The following is a 21286-nucleotide window of genomic DNA, read 5'->3' on the forward strand; positions in this document are numbered from 1 at the left end:
AACCCAAGGAATCTCATACCAGTTGTATATCCCATCTCCACTGTTGCATAGAAAGATTTACTTGGCCAGCTTTATGGCAGAGGGTACTGTTAGAGGTTGAGTTTATTCTGCTCAATTCTTGTCCCCACCACAACAAAGAACTGAAGGGTAGAGACACAGTAGTGAAGCAAGGCAAAGTTTCATTTGAATATAGTCCAAGGGAGGAGCCAGCCAGAGTCAAGGTAGGCAAAGGTAGGTTTACTTGAAGAAGGAAGAACAGATTGAGGAAAGGGAAGCTCACTGGACTCCTGCTCAGCATTTGGCAAATCCCTTATTAACTAATAAAGCCAGTGTCACCTGGCATCCAGTGTCTGCTTGAATCTGCACAGCATGGGAACTAAGCCCCCACCATCCCAGGATTTGGGGGAGCCACAGAGCTCTGGATTGAGTGAGATTATGTTCTGAGAACTTCTCAAAGCAAAGAAAGGAGATTTTCAGGCAGGCTACTAAAAAGCATGATGGTGTAGCTGCAGCCCTGTCTGGGTCACCCAGGCGACAGGATCTTGAGCTCTCAGCAGCCCCTCCCTACTTATCTGGAGTAGAACAGAGTGACACACTTAAAGAAAGGTGAGTGTGGGCAACCTCAGAGATGAGGTGCACTTGAGGGTTTAGGGTCTGGGGTTTTATAGGGCTTTTTGGATAGGAGTCAATGTAAGGCATGATATGTACAGGTAATTTATAACTTCTTTGAAGTTTTGTCTTAAGAATAGGGTTATTTTGGTGACTGTATTGGCCTAGATCTCAGCATTCTTTGTCTACGTAGGTTTATTTACACTTCAGAGGTTTGTCTCTTTCCCTGGTTACAAAGTTACTTGATTAAGGTGCTGGAAGAAGAGGAAGAATAGCACATAGATCAAGTTAATAAGCTGGGCCTTTTTACAGACTAAGTAGATTTTACAATGGTGTGATCTAATTGGTACAATGAAGACATGGGCTGAGCTCTGATACTTTTCTTTATCTGGGGAATATCCAGAGGTACCAAGTTGCCCTTGGCCTTTGAAACTCTGACTAATTAACTCATTAACTCTGTGAGTCCTTCCTGGCTCTCTGGTTTTATCTGGTTAACTCTTTGAGTCCCTTCTAGTGGGGTTTACTGGCTTTATTCTCCCTCTACCCCCCTATGTCTACTTTCTAACAGTATGAGTGATATATCAGACAATGAACCATTTCCAGTGAGAACTGAGTTTTGGCTCTGTGGCATAGAGTAGATTTTTGGTTTCCAGGATTTTATATTCCCTGATCTGGCATGTGGGTCTAGACCTTCCATTTAACCTGAGCCCTTAGTCAGCATTTACTACATTGTTCAAAAGTTTGTCCACTTATGTGGAGAGACATTGGCTTCTTGTTTGTAGTGGAAAGCAGTACCGTTAATCAAATCTCTCTTGCCCTATAAGAACATTGCAAAATTCCTTTGAAGTACTGTCCAATATTAACCACTATCCATTGGATATATCCCTGTGATACTGAGAGGATTAGATTGAGTACAGAATTGTAGAATTATAAATGGAAAAAGTTTTTAACCTATGTAAAGCTTTGAAAACCCCATTTTACATTTTATATCTGTTGTTCCCAACCCTGCCTGTAAATCAGTATCAACTCTAGAGCTTAGCAAAAAGCCCAAGCCTAATCAGACCTATCTGGGAGTAGCAGGCCTGCCATTTTTTTTTTTTTTAATGCCACAGATGATCATAAAGAGCCTGGACTGAGAACTGCTGTCCCAAACTGAAATCCCATATTATATGAAAACAATAAAACAGCCATACTAGTTGAACTGGTGTTGGAAGATCCAAAAGTAGCACAGAGCCCCGCCCCCGAGCTGAGCTCCTCTGGGGATCCCCCCAGGACTCAGTAAAGCACAGTCTGAGAGCCGCCCAGCTAAGCGCATTGCCTTGATTTCACAAATGAGCAGACAGAGGCCCATGGGCACTGAGACTGTGTGAGCTGCTTTGTAGCAGAGCTGGGCTTCCCCCACCCAGTAGCTCTTCTCCTACACTGGCAACCTGCTCTGCAGGGTACTAACGTGTCTTCATTATAGTGCTGAATTTGCCAAAACCATTTTTATATGTTGAATTTGGCAAAATCTTTTTTATATGTTAGATGGAGTTTATAAGTTTGCTGTTGAAACCTAGATGATATTCATGTTGTAGTGATTGATCATTTTTTCATTTTTCTGCTTGGTCTCATCCTGCAGAATAAGTTCATCCAAAGACCACGACATGGACCTAGAGATGATTGAACAGCTGAGAGAAGCAGTAGATTTGCTGCAGGAACCTAATAGGTATGCATGTCTTTCCTTGGCCTAGGTTTCATGTGTAAATAATACATACTGATTTACTGAGTATATTATCTCACTTTTAAAAATATTTATACAGTTTTGGCTCAGTCTAACCACCAAAAAAGAAAAGTCATTTAACTGCCTGTTTTCCCAAGATCCGTAAGTAAAAGAGCCAAACATCTGTAAGGACTAAGATCAGTTTTCCCTTTCTCCACCCCTTACTGAAAATCATTCACCCTTTATGAAATTCATATAGGAACTTTTTGTACAATTGTTAGAAAACTGAAATATAAATATGGTAAATGTACCAATTATATATTGCTCAAAGGTTAATTCTCTGATTTATAGAAATACCAACGAGATTTTCCAAAAAGGAAAGAATTCCCTAATTGAGTACTACCAGGTTTATTTCTGATGGTACCAAATATATGTTAGCTGAATAATATATTTCTAAAGATTTGGGTTACAAAATAGTTTTTAAATTGAATTGCCCATTATCAGTAATAGGCACTGCATAGAGTTGATACGTTTTTTGGTTTCTTAGCTAAGCATAAAGGAATTTTCCTGGACAAAATATTTTTTGTAGGATAATATATCTAATATCAGTTCATAACTACTTTATCATTAGAGATATAGATTCAAAGCTTATCTCTGGTAAACTGGTCAGCACTTTAAATATGGAGATGATGTGGCCTTGTGATATGGTGAATATTGAAGTCATACCACATTTCAGGAATTTATGAAAAGGGTGGTCAGTGAGTCCCAGAGTTCAGGTGATGAACACCATCACTGTGGTCTGGCCCGAAAAGAATAATGATGGTCAGACTGACTATGGCCAAAGATCTTTAGCAATGAATTTGAATAGCATTTTGATTCTGCAGACATTGATTGAATGCCTAGAGTGGGGGAAGATATACATCATGCATGTTGGGAGATACAAAGATGAACAAAGTACAGCACTTGCCTTCTAGAACTTAAACCATAGCAGATACGGATTGCCTTGAGTAGTTATTTGTAAGTGTAATTGATTTAAGCGCCTGGAGTGGAGGTAGAAAGTGATCGACTTGAGTGAATGCCTGGTTCCAGATGGAAAAGGGGAGATAGCTGGACTGGCCTTCCTGTAGGTGGGGATATTTAACCTGGTTCTTCAATAACTAGCAATTTCAAGGAGAAAGCAAATTCTGGATTGAATTAAAAGTTGAAGTCAGAGGCACGGAGGTCAAAAAGAATGGAGTGAGCTTGAAACAGCTCAGGCAGAGAAGATGGTCTCCACCCTGGCTGTGCTTCAGTGGCACTTGTGGCCTTTGGGAACACAGATGCCCCACACTACCTACGGGACTGGCGTCAGTCATCTCTACTTTTTAAAAAGTACTGTCAGTCCTTCTGATGTGTAGCCAGGACGGAATCACCAGAGGAGCAGTTTGGAGCTGCAGGGGAGAACTTCAGATGCTGGGGTGAAGATCTGAGACTTTATTTTATGTGAAGAGAGAGGTAACGGTTTAAAATATGATTATTCATTTTGCTGATTCTCCTAATGTTTGGCTTTGAGCTGGTTTATCACTAAGTAACTAATTTGGGCATATTCTTTAAAGAACTGAGTTTTACATCTTTGGAAAAAATGAAAATTTCTTATCAGCATTCCCGCCTGGCCTTAATAGCGACTATTGTATATATATATAAGAACCTGTGGCACTTCTGTGGGATGTTTACTGGGGACAGAGTGGCTGGTCATTCATGGGAGCACCACCCCAGAGGAGAGGTGGAGAGGAAACACTCATTTGCTTCTCTCCTGAGTTCCTGGTAGGTAATCGGTCAGGCGTCTGCCAGTCACCAGTGACCCGCCCACAGAGTTCCTCCTGGGGCTAGGGGTGGGGAAGGAAAGGGCCAAGGGAGAGTGGGGAGAGAGCAGGTGTGGGCATGGGAGCTGTGAGAGCTTGGAGAGCAGAGAAGGGAGCCTGGAGGGAGAAGAGCTAGGAGAGATGGAGGCTGACACAGGGAAGCTGAGGGGCCCTAGTGCTAGGAGAAGATTAAGTGCATGCTGGGTCACAGGAGGGAGCAGTGCAGGAGCCAGGAGAGACTGAGACCTACTTCCGTGAGAATAAAGGTGGGATGAACCCCCAACTTCTTGCCCTTGCCTTAATTCGGTCTCAACGGTTCATAGGGAAGTTGCAACCGGTGGGGAACCCCCTTTTCCCAGAGCAACAGCATCCTAAACTGGAAGTTGATAAGAAACAAGGACTTGGAAACAAGAACTAAAGAGCATGTGTGCATGTGTGTGTATGTGTACATGCATGTGCCCATTTGCGTGAAATTATAAGGAATGGGGAATAACACAGCAAGGCTGGTGAAAGGAACAGACTTAGATTCAGCCAGACACTGGTACCAAACCCAGCTCGAACACCAGTTAATCTCAGTAAGACATACAACTTCTCTGCACTGCACTTCTTCACCTGTAAGATGGGTAAAAAGTATTTATCGTTTAGGATTGTAAGGATCTGAAGTAACATATAAACTGCTAGTGGAAGGGTAAATCAGCAAAACCATTCCAGAAGACATCCCTGTAGTCTGTATGTCTATAAGTAGTAATATGTAACCATACTCGAAAAATATATAAACTTTTCAAACAAATTCTACAGATTTATCCTAATGGACAAACAGACATGAACAAAGACTGAGGGGGAAGGTGTTTTTAGTAACAAATATTTAGAGAAAAAAGACATAATATAACAATTTGAAGATATTTAAATATATTTTGTACATTAATTAGATGGAATATAATGTGGCCATAAAATCTTTTTTACTTTCCAATATATTTTAGAACGTTCATTATTATAATGTTCTCTATAAAAGAATATAAAATGCATGAAGAGTGATTCCAATTACATAGATAGAATTAGGTTTCAATCATGTAAGAAACTTAGAAGAATTAAAACTGGAAGGAAATACATTACAATGGATATTTTTCTGTAGGTATTTCTAAATTATTATTTTTCCTTATAGTTTCATATATTGTAGATCTTCAGTGGTAGGTACTGTTGTAGCTCTTTGGTGATCATTTTCAGTGAGTCGTGAGGACTTTAAATTGTTTTACTACTTCTACCTTTTACATTTTTGTCTCACTTTTTTCTAAACTTCTCTTAGAAATTTGAGGTTGATTAATATGTGAGTCCCAGAGCAAAAGAGCCTGGTTTGGTGGGATTAGCAGAGGTGTGGGGATGTGGGACAGGAGCCTAGCAGTGAGACCTCAAGGACCTGGAGGGGGTGGCTTCTGGCTCTGGGCCTCAGTTCCCTGTCCTTCATGAGAAGTGGGTTGAGCAGAAGATCTTGCAGTTCCTTTTCAGCTTGGAAATGTCAGAAGCAATGAGTTACCAAGGATGTTGAGTGAGTCGGAATGGTGGGTGTGTGCGGATTTGTGGAAGAAAGCCGCCCTCAGTAACCTTCCAAGTGATAGTTGATTTACATATTTATGGTGTGCTATTTTAAAATTATATTGTGTTGTAAAACTTTATATAGATTTCATTTCCTCCCTGAAATAATCCACTATTTTGGCTGCTTTAGATCTTTGTTGTTCATCTTGAAATAATTATTAGGATAGGACAATTCTAACTTATAATGTTTCTGTGAGCCAACGTAATAGCAATAGGGAGTCCTGTGTTTCTGATAGAGAGCACTTCAAGAGCTCATTGATTTCTAGCTGTTTGATTGAATATTAGTAATTAAAACTTGACGTACATATTGCACTTTTCCTGTATCTCATGTTTCATAGATCCAGGCTTTTTTTTTTAATTGTCATTAAGCCGATGATTATAGGATTAAGTTTACAGGTTTAACCTTTCATACAACCTTAACATCAAAAAAAAAATCGAATTGAATATTGATGTCCTATTTTACCTTTACCTTGATTTCTTCTCTTAAGTATTTCTGATTATTGGCTTGATAGCATTTTCAATAGATACATGCATGATAAGAATACCTCCCTACCTTTTAAGATAGCTTTGTAACTTTTATATGACTTAACAGCAATTCCTGGTTTTATAGATCTTATAAAAAAAAACTGCACTCTTAAAGCTGTAGAAACTCAGAAACTCTGTAAGACAATTTCGAAAGTAAAAAAGCATATCAAATTGCTTATGCATTCTTATTTTTTTAAGTGAGAGTAGTAGTGTATTTTGGGGAGATCTTCTTGCTAAAATAAAGTGTTCTTGGTACATATACATATAATACAGTACACTTAGCCAGTTTACTTGCTTCTGTAAAGTAGTCAAGTTCTAGAATAAAATTTAGTGTGTGCTACTAGAATAAAATATTATGACTATATTACTGTTTTATATATATATATAAAACACTGAAATATATACTATTATATATATATATGTGTGTGTGTGTGTATATATATATATATACACACACACACACACACTGAAGTTACTATTATATTCAAAGTAAATTGGATTTGATACCAATAGCAGATAGAAAATTGTATTAATTATATTAAATTTGGCACATCATGGGGAAAATACTATGTAGTTTGAAATTTCTGTCATAAACCTTTCTTTTCTTAATCCTAATGATAAACATAACTATTTAATATATTAATTTCTCAATTAAATATTACCAAGAGCAGTGACATTTATTACAAGTTTAATAAATTTGCTAACATCTATTTTTCCCTGCTTTTTAGAATAAGCACAGATATTGCAGACAGAAGTGTTGTAAATTTCTATCCTACGGAATCAGCAGAAGCCTTAGATTTACAAGATGCTGCAATAAAGTATGTTGGCCTTTCTATAACTGAATATATTGTTTCTTTTTACATTGAAATCTTTATGCTTTAAATTCCACTTTGTGTCCTTTTTCCGCTCCTCCCTGCAGTGGTCCGGTGCAGCTGGAGACACCCCCTGTGTGTGAGGTGAGGCTGCTCTTCAGCCAGTGCTCTGGGCAGTGCTCCGCCGTGTCATGGTGGCCACCATCATCATTAAAGCTCATCATGGGGTTGGATGTTCATTAGTGAGACCAATATTCAGTTTTGTTCAAGATGTATTTTCCAAGTTTTTTATATTTAGCCGTCTTTTAGTTTTCATGCTCTATTACACTTCACCTTCCATTAAACATGAGAGTTGGCAATTCCCATTAAATTCCCTAAATTTTTGTGTCAGATAGTCTTGCTGAGTTAGGCAAATGCAACCAAGAGGCCTAGGGAGCCTCCTCTGTGTCAGAAGCTGGAGGTTCCACCCACCACTCAACACAGACTTCAGAGCCAAGAAAGAAGCCTTAGAATTGCTCAAATGAAAACAGCAGCAAAAAGACTTGAAAGAGAAGAACCGAGGTTTGGCAAGTGCCTGAGAGGCCTGAGAATATAGCAGAGAGAACTGGTGGGTGTTTGGGGAAAGAGTGAGTGTGGAGGTTTGTTGGGGAGGTTTGAGTGGCTGCATCCAGCAGTTCTCACATAAATCTGGAGATGAGCCTAGATGGTCCCAAAGAAGTCACAGAGAGAGAGGTCTGAGCTGCCGGCTGGGGAGCACAGCGGAGGTTGCAGCTTACCTCTTCTCTTCCTAGTGGACAGATTTAAGGTGGCTCATTTTGTCCCTGAGGTGTCTGAACTTGTGCGGTACTGTGGAAAAGCAGTTTCAAACTCTTAACACTCTAAGCCTCTGTTGAATGAGGGGGAAAAAATTGTAATCGAAAAAGCCTTTTTCCCAGAGAGTATGGTTTCAGTGACATGGAATTATGTTTCCTTTCAGTCCCATTTCAAAGACATGTTAACTAGGGGCGACCCCTCTAAGCTTCACCTTCATTTTCTGTGACTTGGGATGGGTCTCAGTCCAGGGCACTGACTCTGGTGATTAATCTGGATTAATTAGTAATGCTCACTATGACTTACTTTATTACTCCATATTGTTATCGATGTGGTCCTTAGAGAATCACCGGCCCATCTCCTCCCCAGGTGGAGATATCACTAAATTACTCAACAGTGGGACATCAGGGGGCCTTTCATTTGCAGGATGCCCTGGCTGATTCCATTAAGCTCTCCTTTTGAGAAGTGCTATTTGTGATTCTCTGAAGGCCCACTTTTTTTTAAAGCTTCTTATTTAGAAAAAAATTTAAACTTATAGAAGATTGGAGAAATAGTAACAGATTCTACAGAAGTTAACAGAAAGTTATAACCTTTTATCCAGATTTACCTATTATTAACGTTTCACCACTTTTTTTCTATCATTTATTCTCTTTCTTCACACACATAGTTCTTTTCTAAAACATTTGAGAGTATGTCTCATACCTCATAGTCCTTTACCCTAAACATTTCAATATGTTTTCTAAGAATAGGGATTTTATATTACAAAACTGTATTTCATCTCAACTTCCATAAATTTACACTGATATTTTTAAATAGTCTCATCTAATGTACTATCTGTAGTCTAAATTTTCAGTTGATCTAATGTCTTTCATAGCATTTTTTCCCTCTAGTGTAGGATCTAGTCTAGTGGCAAGTATTGCATTTGGTTGTCAGGTACCTATAATTGCCTTCATTCTGGAACATTTCCCTAACCTTTCCTTGATTTTTATGATTTTGAAATTTTAGAGAATATAGCCCTCCTCTTTTTTTCATGGAATGCCCCTTATTTTGTGGGACAAAAATCCCTCATATTTCTCATAAGTAGATTGAAATTCTATATTCTTGTTTGGAATAATGTGTTCTTCTCAAGGTATCACAATTTGGAGGTATACTATGTCTAACTTGTCCTCACTGGTTTTAATAATTAGAAACCCAGTTGAGTTTTAACCTGATTTCTCCGCTATATAATTGCTGTCCTACTTTTACCTTGCAACCAGTTAGCTGCCAGTGAAGAGGTACTTTAAAACCATGTTCACATCTTGCTGCAGACCCACTTTTGACTCTAATAAAAGAGAGGCCCACCTGTGTGCCTGATTTCAGGAGTACCAGTAAGACACAAAACCTCTAGAAAAAAGTGTCTCCACCCCATGTCTTATTCACAGTGCTTTGTGTTTATTTTAGGTTGTTTTTTTCCTTTTTGGTTGAATGAAGTTTCACATTTGGTGTAAGGAATTTTTACTCATTGTCTTCCTTCTGTAGGGCAATTCTTTGTCCATGACACACATGTCGCCATGATTTTAAACAGGGAGGGGGAAAGAGCTGTCTCTCATGAGGAAAGGAAGTCCCAAGGAGGAAGAAAAGAAGTGAAAGGAGGGGATGAACAAGGCCTATGCTAATGATTATGCAGAACTTAAATGTGATCCTCATTTATAATTTGGTCACTTTTATGTTCTCTCCTCCACCTCACTCAGGAAGAAAACAGTATCTTTAGCATAGTCTTGCATCAGTTCGTCAGAGTTTGTTGAGGACTTGTGCTGGATTCAGCCTCGTTTGAGGACTGGGATCTGATAGAGACAAAGCTGCCTGTACCTTTAAGGAATTTTAAAAATTGTGGCGGAGCGAATACCTAGATACTGAAAAACCTTAGAGAAGAATGTGGTCTGCAATCCCAAGTGTTTTAAGTGCTCTGGGAGGCCAGAGAAGGGATATAGAGTTTAAGGAGAAGGAAGGAAACCTAGATTTTCATTTGGATCATTCCCAGGAGGCTGTGTGGAGCATGGTAGTGTGATACTAGTAGCAGCGGCAAACACACTGAAGGATGAGTGGTGCCCGGTTGGCGGGGGGAGGTCACCGTGGTGACCTCTGGCTTGTAACTGGAAGCACATCACATCACCTGACTTTAAATGCACGTGAGATGACTGTCCACATCAAATTTGGTAGCACTGGCATACATTCAGAAAGAATTGCAAATTACATTTTCATGTGTAAATAATTTCGAATGGAGGACATGTTGGGTAGCGAACAGGAAAAGTTAGAGGAAGGAGTTGCTTACAGAGAGGATCGAAGCTGCAGTTACTCATTCATCAGCTGTTCTACAAAGCCATTTAATTGGGCAGGGAAATTAATGACATTTTCTAAAAATCTGCTTTTCACTTGCATTTGTCAAAATTGGGCATACTTCTTAATAACATTCCTCAACAATAGGAATAGGCACAGACATCTTAAATGTATACTAATTTGGTGTAATATATATGAAGATGTTTGTATTAGCTGTCACCGAACATTTTGTTTAGGAAGATTAGTGGGGTTCTTGATTACCATGTAAAGAAGGCGGATCTGGATAAAATAAGCTAGAGTTTGCCTATTGCCAAAGCAAACTGATGTTGAATTGACAGCATAAGAATTTCCCAGGTAGTTAGGAGCCCAGGTGTGTGTATTTATTAAAAGCTCCCAATGACATTCTGTGTATTTGGGAGCTATTGCCCTGGACCATTTCTAAAAGCCTGTAGTTCAAATGGGCATGGAAGCCTGCAGATGGCCTGATAACCTAGCAAGGCAAGCTGATGTTCACAGGTGGCTGGGACTGAATTTGCTCTGGGAAATCTGTTTTCCTAGTTTGTATGATACTTGAGCTGTATTTTTCTGTGAATACAGCTGCATGTTTTAAGAAAATGTAAGTATGACCTACTTAGCTACTTAATGCACTAATTAATTAATTCAGTGTGTACTCATTGTGTGCCTGTGTGCCAGGGATGTGATGGAAATAAGAAAGATGCAGTTCTTGTCTCAATGATTTTATAGTCTAATGGAACATACCATGCTTTTTTTTTCTTCCTTAAGGTGCAAAATGATCTAACATTAGAGAGTAATGGGAACGAGTATTCTCCAAATGAGGTAAATTTCCAGAAGATTAATGAAAGCTGAGGTATTTTGTGAAGCCTGAACTAGAATATCTATTACAGAAATATATAATCTAAAACTGTCATGATTAATGGGTTAATTGTATTGCAGATTCTCTGGGGAAATTTCTCGCATTAGCTATCATAGCCCTATCTGGCCCTATCCATAATTAAAGATTAATTTTAGAAGATATATTTTGAAAGCAAAATATGGGAACGTCTTTACAGAAAATAAAGTGAAAATGGCTCAGATAGGCAGCATTTAGAATATGTTGTTTATCCATAAATGATTCCATGTATGGTTTTCCTGTAGATGAGACATCTGTTCAGGGTTATGCATTCCCTCATCTCATTGTGTCATGAGATCCTTCATCATGTGTGCCCCTTGTGAGGTGGATGTGAGTGTGTGCCTGCACACTCAGGTATACATCTGTTCTGGAGCAGAAAAGGATTCCAGTTTTGCCTGGTTATAAACTTTTTATAATGAGTAAATCAAAGACTGAACAACATTCCATTAATTATGCTTCTTAAAACATTTGTGAAGATGAATAGGTTTATCATATTTTTTAGTCAGGACTTATCACACAGCGAATGCTAAATGGTAGTGGTATTATAACCCTTGAATATAAAGAAGCACGCATAGTTCTGTTACAGTTTTTAAAAAAAAATTCCCTTTCCTTCTGAACCCACAGATTAGAGAGAGCTCCCCTGCAGTCTCTCCTACCAGCAACAGCACAGCTCCGTTTGGCCTGAAGCCTCGATCAGGTAAATGAAAACCTCAGTGCTCCAACAGTTGTAACAACTCAGTGGTTTCTCTTTAAAAGCCCTTTGAATGTGTATGTTTTGGGCAAACAGCCTTGCCAATTCTGGTGAATCTGAGCCCTGGCTTCGGAGCTTTACTACAGCTTGGGGAAGCCACATTTTGGAACCTTGCTTTCAATGAGTCATCTGTTAAGTATTTGTTATCAGTAATAGATGTCTTACCTCCTTTTGGATCAGAACAGAGAGAGAAAGGTGATGGGCATGGAAGCAAGGGAAAAATATTCTTTCAAGTTTCTTTTTTCTTTTTTTTTTTTTTTTTTTTTTTTTTGAGAGGGCATCTCTCATATTTATTGATCAAATGGTTGTTAACAACAATAAAATTCAGTATAGGGGGGTCAACGCTCAATGTACAATCATTAATCCATCTCAAGCCTAATTCTCATCAGTCTCCAATCTTCTGAAGCATAACGAACAAGTTCTTACATGGTGAACGAATTCTTACATAGTGAATAAATTCTTACATGGTGAACAGTACAAGGGCATTCATCACAGAAACTTTCGGTTTTGATCATGCAATATGACCTATAAACAATCAGGTCAAATATGAATATTCGTTTGATTTTTGTATCAAGTTTCTTTTTATCCAGAGAAGATAAAAAGCTAGTCCTTTGCCTCTGTGGTTCCTGATGCCCTACTGTAGAGTTCAAAAGCAGCCTCTGGACAGTGATTCTTTTCTGAGACATCCTCCGTTTGTTTTCTGAGCCTTAAACGGGTCTGTGTATTTCCTCATTTAACAGGGTGAACATTTCAAGGCACACGTGACTGGTCAGGAGTCACTGTATTTTTAAAGAGCCTTTCTGCTATATTACCTACCTACTTTCTTTTAATTTATTTTTAGTATATTCACAAACATACACTATAGCAATGTGCAGAATAACTAGTGATTTGAAAAAGAAGGACTATATATAGACAAATCTGGTTCTTCATATTTCTCTATGTACTTAAAAGTTCTGGCATTATCCACCTCCTTTGGATCCATCTTTGTTTTAATATTTTTGATTCTTCAGTTTTTTGTAAACACTCACTACTAATGCTTTTAAGTAATTGCTAAGAAAGGACTCAGACCTGTAAGCCAAAGCTAGTAAAGAACTGAGATCTTCCTGGGTTTTTCAGTAAAGAGTTTTGGCAGCAGTACAAATTGCACACGTGTATATTTTGAAAAAAAGGGAATCCATAGTGAAAACCAAAGGTGATTCTTTTATAAAGGAAGTGTTTTCATTTTGGAGCAAATTTGATTGATGGGTAACAAGTGGCCAGGTATAATGATTTCCCAGCAGTTTGAATAGGCTGTAAGACAACTATTTCAGAAAATGCTTGGATGCAGCAAGGGTCAGTAGATGTTTTATTGAAAGCCAAATTGTGCATGAAAGAAGCTTAAATGACTGGCCTCATTTATGGAACTGATATACTACCAGATCTGGGCTGGGTTTTCATTTTCATGGTCTCAGGTATGTACTGGGAGGAATGGAGGTCCGTCAGACACATCTCCGTGCCTTCAGTGTGGGCTCACCGGGAGAGTTATGAAAGCTACGTGCTGAGGACTCACACTGGGCTATAGGCTTCTCCGAGTCCTTACAGCAGGTTTTACATAGTTTAAAAATATTTTATAATTGAGGAAATTAAAAGTTGAATGGATCTCCAAACAATGTTCTTTTGAATTTTCATGTTTACAATTAAGTTGTAATACTATCTCAGTGACTTTTTAATTCCTTTTAATGAAGTCCAAACATGGCTTATCAACACTGTAGATGCACTGTTAAGCCATTTCAGATTTTTGTAGTGGTGAAAAATAAACGGGGTATTTGAGTAGCAGAAAACAAAGATAATTTCCTCTCCAAGCTTCCAGCCTTTCTATAATGCTGATTAAACAAGGTGGAAATCGTCCCAATTGTTGAAAGCTTTGTGGAGTTTGTTTGCTGTAAATAATGCTGATTTATCTTAAGGACCGTCAAGTGGCATGTTGGAACTTTATAAACTAGCTCTATGTCCTGGGAATTTTTAAAAATTTTATTTGGTAATTTAAAACTTCAAAGTATATATTTTCACATTTTTTAGAAAATAATATATACAGTAATCCTAATTGAAGGGCTTAAGATTTAAAATAAATTCTTTTTGGATGGAATAGCGTTGGGACTTTTAAAAGCCAATTAATTTTTATTTTAAAGTTTAAGTATATGAATTTATGTGATTTCTGTGTTATAAATAAAAACAGACTGGTCAAATCAGCAAGTTGAAATAAGAGCTTTGGTTCAAAAGAAACATATTTTTTCCTCTTCTATGTTTCTCTCCGAACAAAGATAACTATCTGTATCCAAATATTCATTCCCAGATCCATGTCCATTTGTATTAGTGACCCTACCTTAAGGTTGAATAAAAATTATGTAGATATTTCCTAAACATCTAAAATTACTATCTGGCTATTTAGTGCAAAAAAAAGAGAGATTATTATTACTTAATAAATGACCAACTCAAAAGTGCTTGATACTGGTTGACATCTCTTAGTTAATTAGATTTGTTGTTACAAGAGTAAAAGAGACTCTGTTAGTGTCCAAAATTGTTTTTATTCTGATCAGTATTGGAGACAGTATTGAGAGTTGTGTGTCAAAGGTTGGGCAGAGAGTTACCTAGACTCAGCTATCAATAAAGCATGCCAGTGGACTTACAGATGTCTTTAAAGAGAAATTTTACATTGCCTTGGGAAAAAATTCACAGATGTTAAACACTGATTCTATAATAGTTCATGTCTAAATAATAGATATATTTATACATATTAAGCTTTGTGTAACCAGATTTTTTTGTGTGAATCATATTTGCTAAGATTGTTAGTCATTTAGAACCTTTTTCAAAAGATAGGTCTTTTGCTTTTTACCTACATGATCTATGCGAAGTCTTTCTGCTAACATGATTCATTAGTACTCTAAATCTGTGGGCTTGTGGAACTGTTAAATTAACGATATTAACTGCATGCCAAGTATATGATTGATAAGTACTAACACTCAGTTTTTATCATTCTTTTTATTCCATGCGCCATCTTTCATTCTTCTACTGTATTGTACATTTGAAATTAAATCCCATATTGTGAAATTCGCTTCATTTCCATACAATCCTTATGCCATTTGTGAAATGCTGCGGCCCCTTGGGTTTTTCCTGGTCCTTGCGCAACTGTACGTGGCCTGGCTCTTGCTCTCCTGCAGACCCAGCCCTCACTCTCCCTCCTATCTCCTTCAACAAACTTACACAGGCACAGACATGGGACAACTCTAGCTACAGTGTTCCATCTGAAGGAGACAGTGACAATGGTAGGTGGCTTTGTACCTGTTCTTCAATGTGCTCATTAATAAGCCAATGAATATACTAAACATTTCTGTGCAGCTGAAGATAGAGTATATTCACCTGCATGCCTGATTTAAGAAATAATGAGTAAACCTGGGAAGTGAAGTCCAGAACAGTGCATGAGGATTGTTCTCCAGCAGTTTGCCAACCTATGTTTAATTATCTTGGATATTCTGAATTTCGGGAGGACTTTATAGTAATTTCTTCTCTTACCTCTTCTGCTTGGGTTTTTTGAGTTGGTTTGCTTGTTTACAGAAATTTGGGGTTTGCACATTTGGATTATCTCTGCTTGCTCCTGCATCCAAACAAAGTGCTTTTAGAGTTTGAACTTTTATTATCTATGCTTACCATAGGAGATTTTTAAGGTAATTAAGATGTACCATAACTGATCCATGAGTGGTGCACTGGAAATAATGTTAACATCAAGAAATTTATAAAAATGGAGAGAAATCACTTGCCTTTTTTTTTTTACAAGTTATTTGCACATTTTAACTCTTGATACCTTCTACCTTTTTGAGTGGAAGGTCATCTCTATAATATTCAACAATAGTAACCTGGCTTGAGAATCAAATGTGCAAATAAAAAATTGAAGATTTATGTAGCTGTCTTTTAATTTTGTGCCTCTAAGTATCTTAAATAACCTAAAATATTAAAATATAATAAATGTAATTATTTAGATCTACATGCCACACATAGCTGAATCTCCGTATGTTAGTTTGATTTTAAACATTTTACTCCAACTACAAAGTGATAAAAGTAATGTTAAATGAAACAGAGCATTATTTATTGGGAAAGGAAGTGAGATGTGAGCTAGTATACCAACAATTCAAACACAATAAGAAGATAAATTTTTCGATAATATTTTTTTAATCTGTTATATACAATGCATAGCAAATATATTTAAATATTTGCTGTGATTTCTGGTCAAAATTCAACCAGAAATACTTTTCCGATTTTCTTATGTAGAAGGATAATATATATTTTGGCAGGTTAGTTATAAAGGACTTACATAATTTCATAAATTTGTAAATATTTTTAACTGAAATTAAGTATGATCAAACAACAGTGAAACAGAAGACAGCCCCCACCCCCCCAGCCCACCCCTTATAAATATCCTATTTTAAATTCTGGAAGTTGAAGAAAACTAAATGGAAACTTCTTGATAAACTGTTCCTTTACTACAAAATAAAAAAAAAGAAGGGAGAGGCATTTTTGCTTTTCAGAAAGCATGGCTATTTATGGGCCTAGTGGTGTTTAAAGGAAATAAAGCCTAAGATGAAAGATTTATGTGTGATTTGGTATTTCCTTAGGAGTGATATCTGAAACCAAAGGACCTCTTTTTCTTTTTTTAAGCTGGGAAAGTTCTAGACATTTTATGTAGCAGTAGAATTTCTATCTTTATAGATGAACCAACTAAAACCAGAAAGGGGAAGGAACTTCTGAGCCACACTGCTCCCTGGCGGTGGTGAGGCCACGCCCACGGCCCCTAACTCTCCCCTGGATTCATTCTTCAGCTCTTTACTGAGAGCTCTTTATGTAAGATACTAAGCCAGACTGCCACCTTTTTATTAAAAATTCTCAGATTTCCATAGAAAAGAATCACTGTGAAATCTCTTACTGAAAATAAAATAACCTTGCAATGTTTGATATTTTTTTGTATGAGTGAAAATTCCAGAGCTTTGTGTGTTAGCTGTTACATGGTGCCACGATAAAAATAAAGTGATTGTTTCCAATATTCATTTGGCTAAATCACATCAGATTTGGTGGTTGTCATTTATCCGTATTTGCAATGTGTCTATAATATGCCTGCACAAGAGGTAATTTTCTATGCAGAAATATTCTTTACAAATATTTGTGCAGCAGATCTGGTCTTTTATAGGCATCTTCATTTTCTTCATGCTAAACTTTGCCTTATGATTTGAATACATACATTGTCCAGTACATCTTTTAAATTAATGAAATTGCTTTATATGTATCCATAAGCATAAAGAGCTAATGTTTCAAGGGGAATAGAGCCTACATTTTTATGTTTTTCTTATTTGTTCCTCTTAAGAGACCTTATTCAGTGGCCTCTCTTGGCATTTCAGAGCTGATTACCACATCAGTTTTGCTTCCTCATATTTTCTCCATTATCCAGTCTCTGTAGCTATCTCAACCTTTGTAAATAAATGGCATCTTATTACCAACTCAACCCAGCATAAATATAACTTGTCTTTCATTTCTATTGTTTCGTTATTATTTTTTGTAAAGTTGACATTTTTATACCTTGTTCGCTGTCTTGCTTTATATTAAATGCCCTTTTATTTAATTCTTTTATATAATTTCTTTTTATTTAAATTCTTCTCGATGCCCTTTTATTTAAATTCTTCTCAATATTTTGTTCCTTTTATTTAAATTCTCCTCAATATTTTGTTCCAAATATATTTCATTTTTAAGTCCCTTTTTTTTCTCTAAAACTCATTCTTCAAAGAAATGAAAAATGGTAAAGTGGCCAGAAGATCCTTGGGAGTTTGAATCCCACAGTCCTAGAGTCCTGCTTATTAAGGTGACAGGGGAGGAAGTAAAGCATGTGAGTAGGTCTGCCCAGGCTTGGGGCTGTTTGGGGCAGCTTCGCTTTGGCTGTTCTTGACTTGAAAGCAGCGTTTGCTCTTTCTCTTGCTCTTGTGCCTGACTAATTCTCTGCATCTTTCTTGCTTTTTCCCCTTCACTTTGAAATTAAAACCCTTCCCATCTTCTTTGGAATCACTTTTCCCTTTTTCTTTGCAACTAATTGGTAGTTATTTAAAATTGATCTTTAAATTATCACTGGAGAATGAATGAATGGACATAGGCATTTTGGCCCAATTTACAGACATTTGCTAATTCTTTACAATAATCTTGCCCATATTGGTATTATTTTCCCCACTGAGGCTGTGAGAGGTGTTTCAGTGGTTCTTAACCCTGGCTTCATATTAGAGTCACCTGAGTGTTTTAAAAACTGCATTCCAGTCTATGCCCCACATTCAGAGATGCTAATTTATTTGGTGTTATATGGAATCTGCACACTGATTATACTTCTACTGATCTTTATGTTATATTCAAGTAAGAGGAAGCCACTGGGCTAAATAAACTGCCCAGAACCATAGAGAGAAAATTTAAGCATTCTGAGGGCAGAGATGATATCCAATTCATTTTGGAGCACCAGAAATAAATGAATGCACTAGTCAGATTTCTAATTCTTGTTTGCCTGAATTGAAAACCCATGATGTTTATTCAAAGCCACCTTATTTGCCCTTAAATTTGTGTATCTTAAGCATCAAATCCAGTCCAGGTTCTTTCAAGGAGAAATTGAGAGCTAAATTTCAAAACCTAATGTGCCCACAGAGAAGAAATCTCCTTTTACTGAGTTAAGTTTAAGTAATAAAGGTTAATAATTTAGATTGGTAATTTCTATACTAAGAGCATATTTTATGTAGTAAATAGCATTTCAGGCAATTTTTAGAACAGTGGGCTTTCTTTGCTTAACTGAAAGATACTCTTACAACAATTAGAGAATGGTTTCATGTGTACATCCTTACATATCCTTTGCTTTGAGTGCCTTCTATGTGCTAGGCATGATGCTTGTTACTATAGATACATAGTATCCATAGAAGACAAACAAGATCTCTGCTTTGGTGAAACTTATTTCAGAGTCTACAGCATTCATACCTGAAAACTAATATTTCAATTTTTTTGACACAGGAAAAATTCAGATGACTGATTATTAGGGCAGGATAATCTCTGCAAAGATCCTCTCCAAATGGACTGATTGTTGAATGAGGGAGTTATTGAAACACTTGTTTCATTTATTCACCCAGCAAACTGTTTTGCGGGGTGGGACAGAAATACATACTGGAAACAGACATAAATTCTTAGTCATAAGGGAGAAAAACACATCTATTCTGTAAGACAGAAAGTGATGAGAGAGACAGAGATAAAAGAATTTTGTACATTCATAGTAGACAGATCACTCCCTGGTTAGGGATGAGGATGAAGAGAAAAGTGAAGCAACAGGTAGAGGTAATGGAAAAATCAGTGGAATTTGACCTGTACCTGCAGGAATGAATTTGATATTCTGCCTAAGCATATTCATTCTCTGTGGGGCCTTTGTTAGAAATCTGTCTTTTCTGCTAAGTAAACTACAGAAATGAGCAAATCATCTCTTTGGTTCTTTGAAGTTTGATATATAGTAATTAAGCAGTAAGCAGGACTAATTTTTTCCTGCATCTTAAATTACCTACCTCCTTGTCTCTCCCTATGCACAACCATTCATATACTCGCTCACTCTGCTCTCTTGTCCCTCTTTTTTTCTTATTTACACTTTATCAGGGTGGCATGTGATTTGAAAAACAAGTAACAGTTCACCTCTTAGTAATACTGTCTTGTAGCCTCATGTTAAACTTTTATTCCCCTGAATTAAGGAAGGAAGTTTAGTGAAATTTATTGATATGAAATTAAGGAAAGACCAAAATGATTCTTCCATAGATCAATTTCCTGAAGCTTTAATCTAGGCTGGTCACTGCAGTTATTACTTAAATATGACTTGGAAAGAGAAGAAAAGCTGTACATAAGATAATCACAGCTACCATAATGGTCCCATTAGGATTATTCTGTTCTAAAAACAAACCCAGCAAAATAGGCAAGCACTTATGTGCTCTCTTGATTTATTATTAGCCCAAGGAGTTTGTTTTAAATTCTCATATATTCCACAATAATTAATCCATTTAGAAAACTACTAGAATTATAGTCATGGTTTGCAATAGTTTTATGTACATTGGAAGCATTCATTTTAAAAAACACAGTTCAAATGTGTTTTAACACTGTGATTGCTTAACATTCATTAAGCAAATACCAAAGCATGCATTTTGTATTTTTAATGCATTCAAGAATTTAAGATGAAATGCTATCACCAGGAAATTAAAATCCAGACACTACTGTATTATCTTGTTATCTCACATAAGGCTCTAACAGGGAAGAGATACTTGAATTGTGTGGTGTTAAACAAAAGCTCACAGTTAATTTAACTTCCTGATAGTTTTGTATTCAGAAAGAAATCTGCCAATAAAAACATATTGAAAATATTAAACATGCTGTATTAGATAAGGCTGCCCTTAAAAAAAGGCAACGGAAAATAAAACCTCCAAAGAAAATATTAGATTTATTCAAACAGTGTTGGGGCGCCTCTTGCTGGCTAACATGTGTATGGCTCAATTCTGCCCACATTCCTTGACTTTTTTGGTAAATTTGCTTGACTTCTTTGAGGGTGTGGATTATTTCTAGATTTTACATTTTAGTATGTATCTCTTCTGGTTGCTATGTTTAAATGGGTAGATATTTTTGTTGTGTTCGATGTGGTCTAAAGGCAAGTTTAATTCATTTCCAATTTCTTCCATGCTTTCCTGTTCTGTCAAACATTTCCTCATTTCCCTTTGCTCTGTGAACTTCTCATGTCTCTGCCCAGTTTCTCTTCTCTACTTCCTTTGCCGGTCTTACCTTTGTTTCTGTGGGCCTTGGTGACATGCTTTGGCTGTTCTTGGCTGTGACTTCCCTGGGTGGCTTAAGGCAGATGCCCTGACCGAGGGGTCTCCTCTCTGAGGTTTCAGAAGACATTATATGTATACATTAGACCATCCTCTTTCTTCACTGACTGTAAGTCAAGAGTTTATTAAGTTGTGTGAACTTTCTGATTGTCCATAGAGCATCAGAATGCTGACTCAAATAACCTACAACTATTTAGGAAGAAAATACTGAGTTGCAAGAAGTATGGTGCAAGACATTTATTAGGGTTTGGTCCAAAGATACAAATTGAGATTACAGTGAGATAGTTGGATGAGCATGGGGTAATTGATTATATGGAGTGGACTCAAGTATTTTTATTTGAGGCATGTTTTTTAAGCCATGTTTAATTTTTTTAAATTAATACATTGGATTAGATTTTGAAGTGGCCCATAGGCCATGTTTGTCAGAATAGAATAAAAGTTGCATAACCTTTTTACTCTGCATTATTTAAATTACAGTGGTTGAAACTGCGAGGGCTGCAGTACACCGGTGCAGGCTTCTATGTGG

At 37.0% G+C, this 21286-nt stretch overlaps 1 protein-coding gene across 7 annotated transcripts in view; it reads left to right on the top strand.

Annotated features, from left to right (window-relative positions):
- Positions 1 to 21286, top strand: part of LRCH1 (leucine rich repeats and calponin homology domain containing 1) — a 197901-nt gene that overhangs the window by 140943 nt on the left and 35672 nt on the right. For 5 of the 7 annotated variants that reach the window (XM_037001971.2, XM_037001972.2, XM_073212642.1 and 2 more), the window contains 6 exons: positions 2231 to 2317; positions 6996 to 7085; positions 7187 to 7223; positions 10989 to 11042; positions 11740 to 11812; positions 15064 to 15168. In XM_037001971.2, coding sequence (XP_036857866.2) covers positions 2231 to 2317; positions 6996 to 7085; positions 7187 to 7223; positions 10989 to 11042; positions 11740 to 11812; positions 15064 to 15168 — 446 coding nt within the window. The remainder of the gene's footprint in view (positions 1 to 2230; positions 2318 to 6995; positions 7086 to 7186; positions 7224 to 10988; positions 11043 to 11739; positions 11813 to 15063; positions 15169 to 21286) is intronic. The other 2 variants (XM_037001973.2, XM_037001974.2) reach the window with 1 other exon arrangement.

This window comes from Manis javanica, chromosome 9, assembly GCF_040802235.1.
Source record: "Manis javanica isolate MJ-LG chromosome 9, MJ_LKY, whole genome shotgun sequence".
Lineage (NCBI taxonomy): Eukaryota > Metazoa > Chordata > Mammalia > Pholidota > Manidae > Manis > Manis javanica.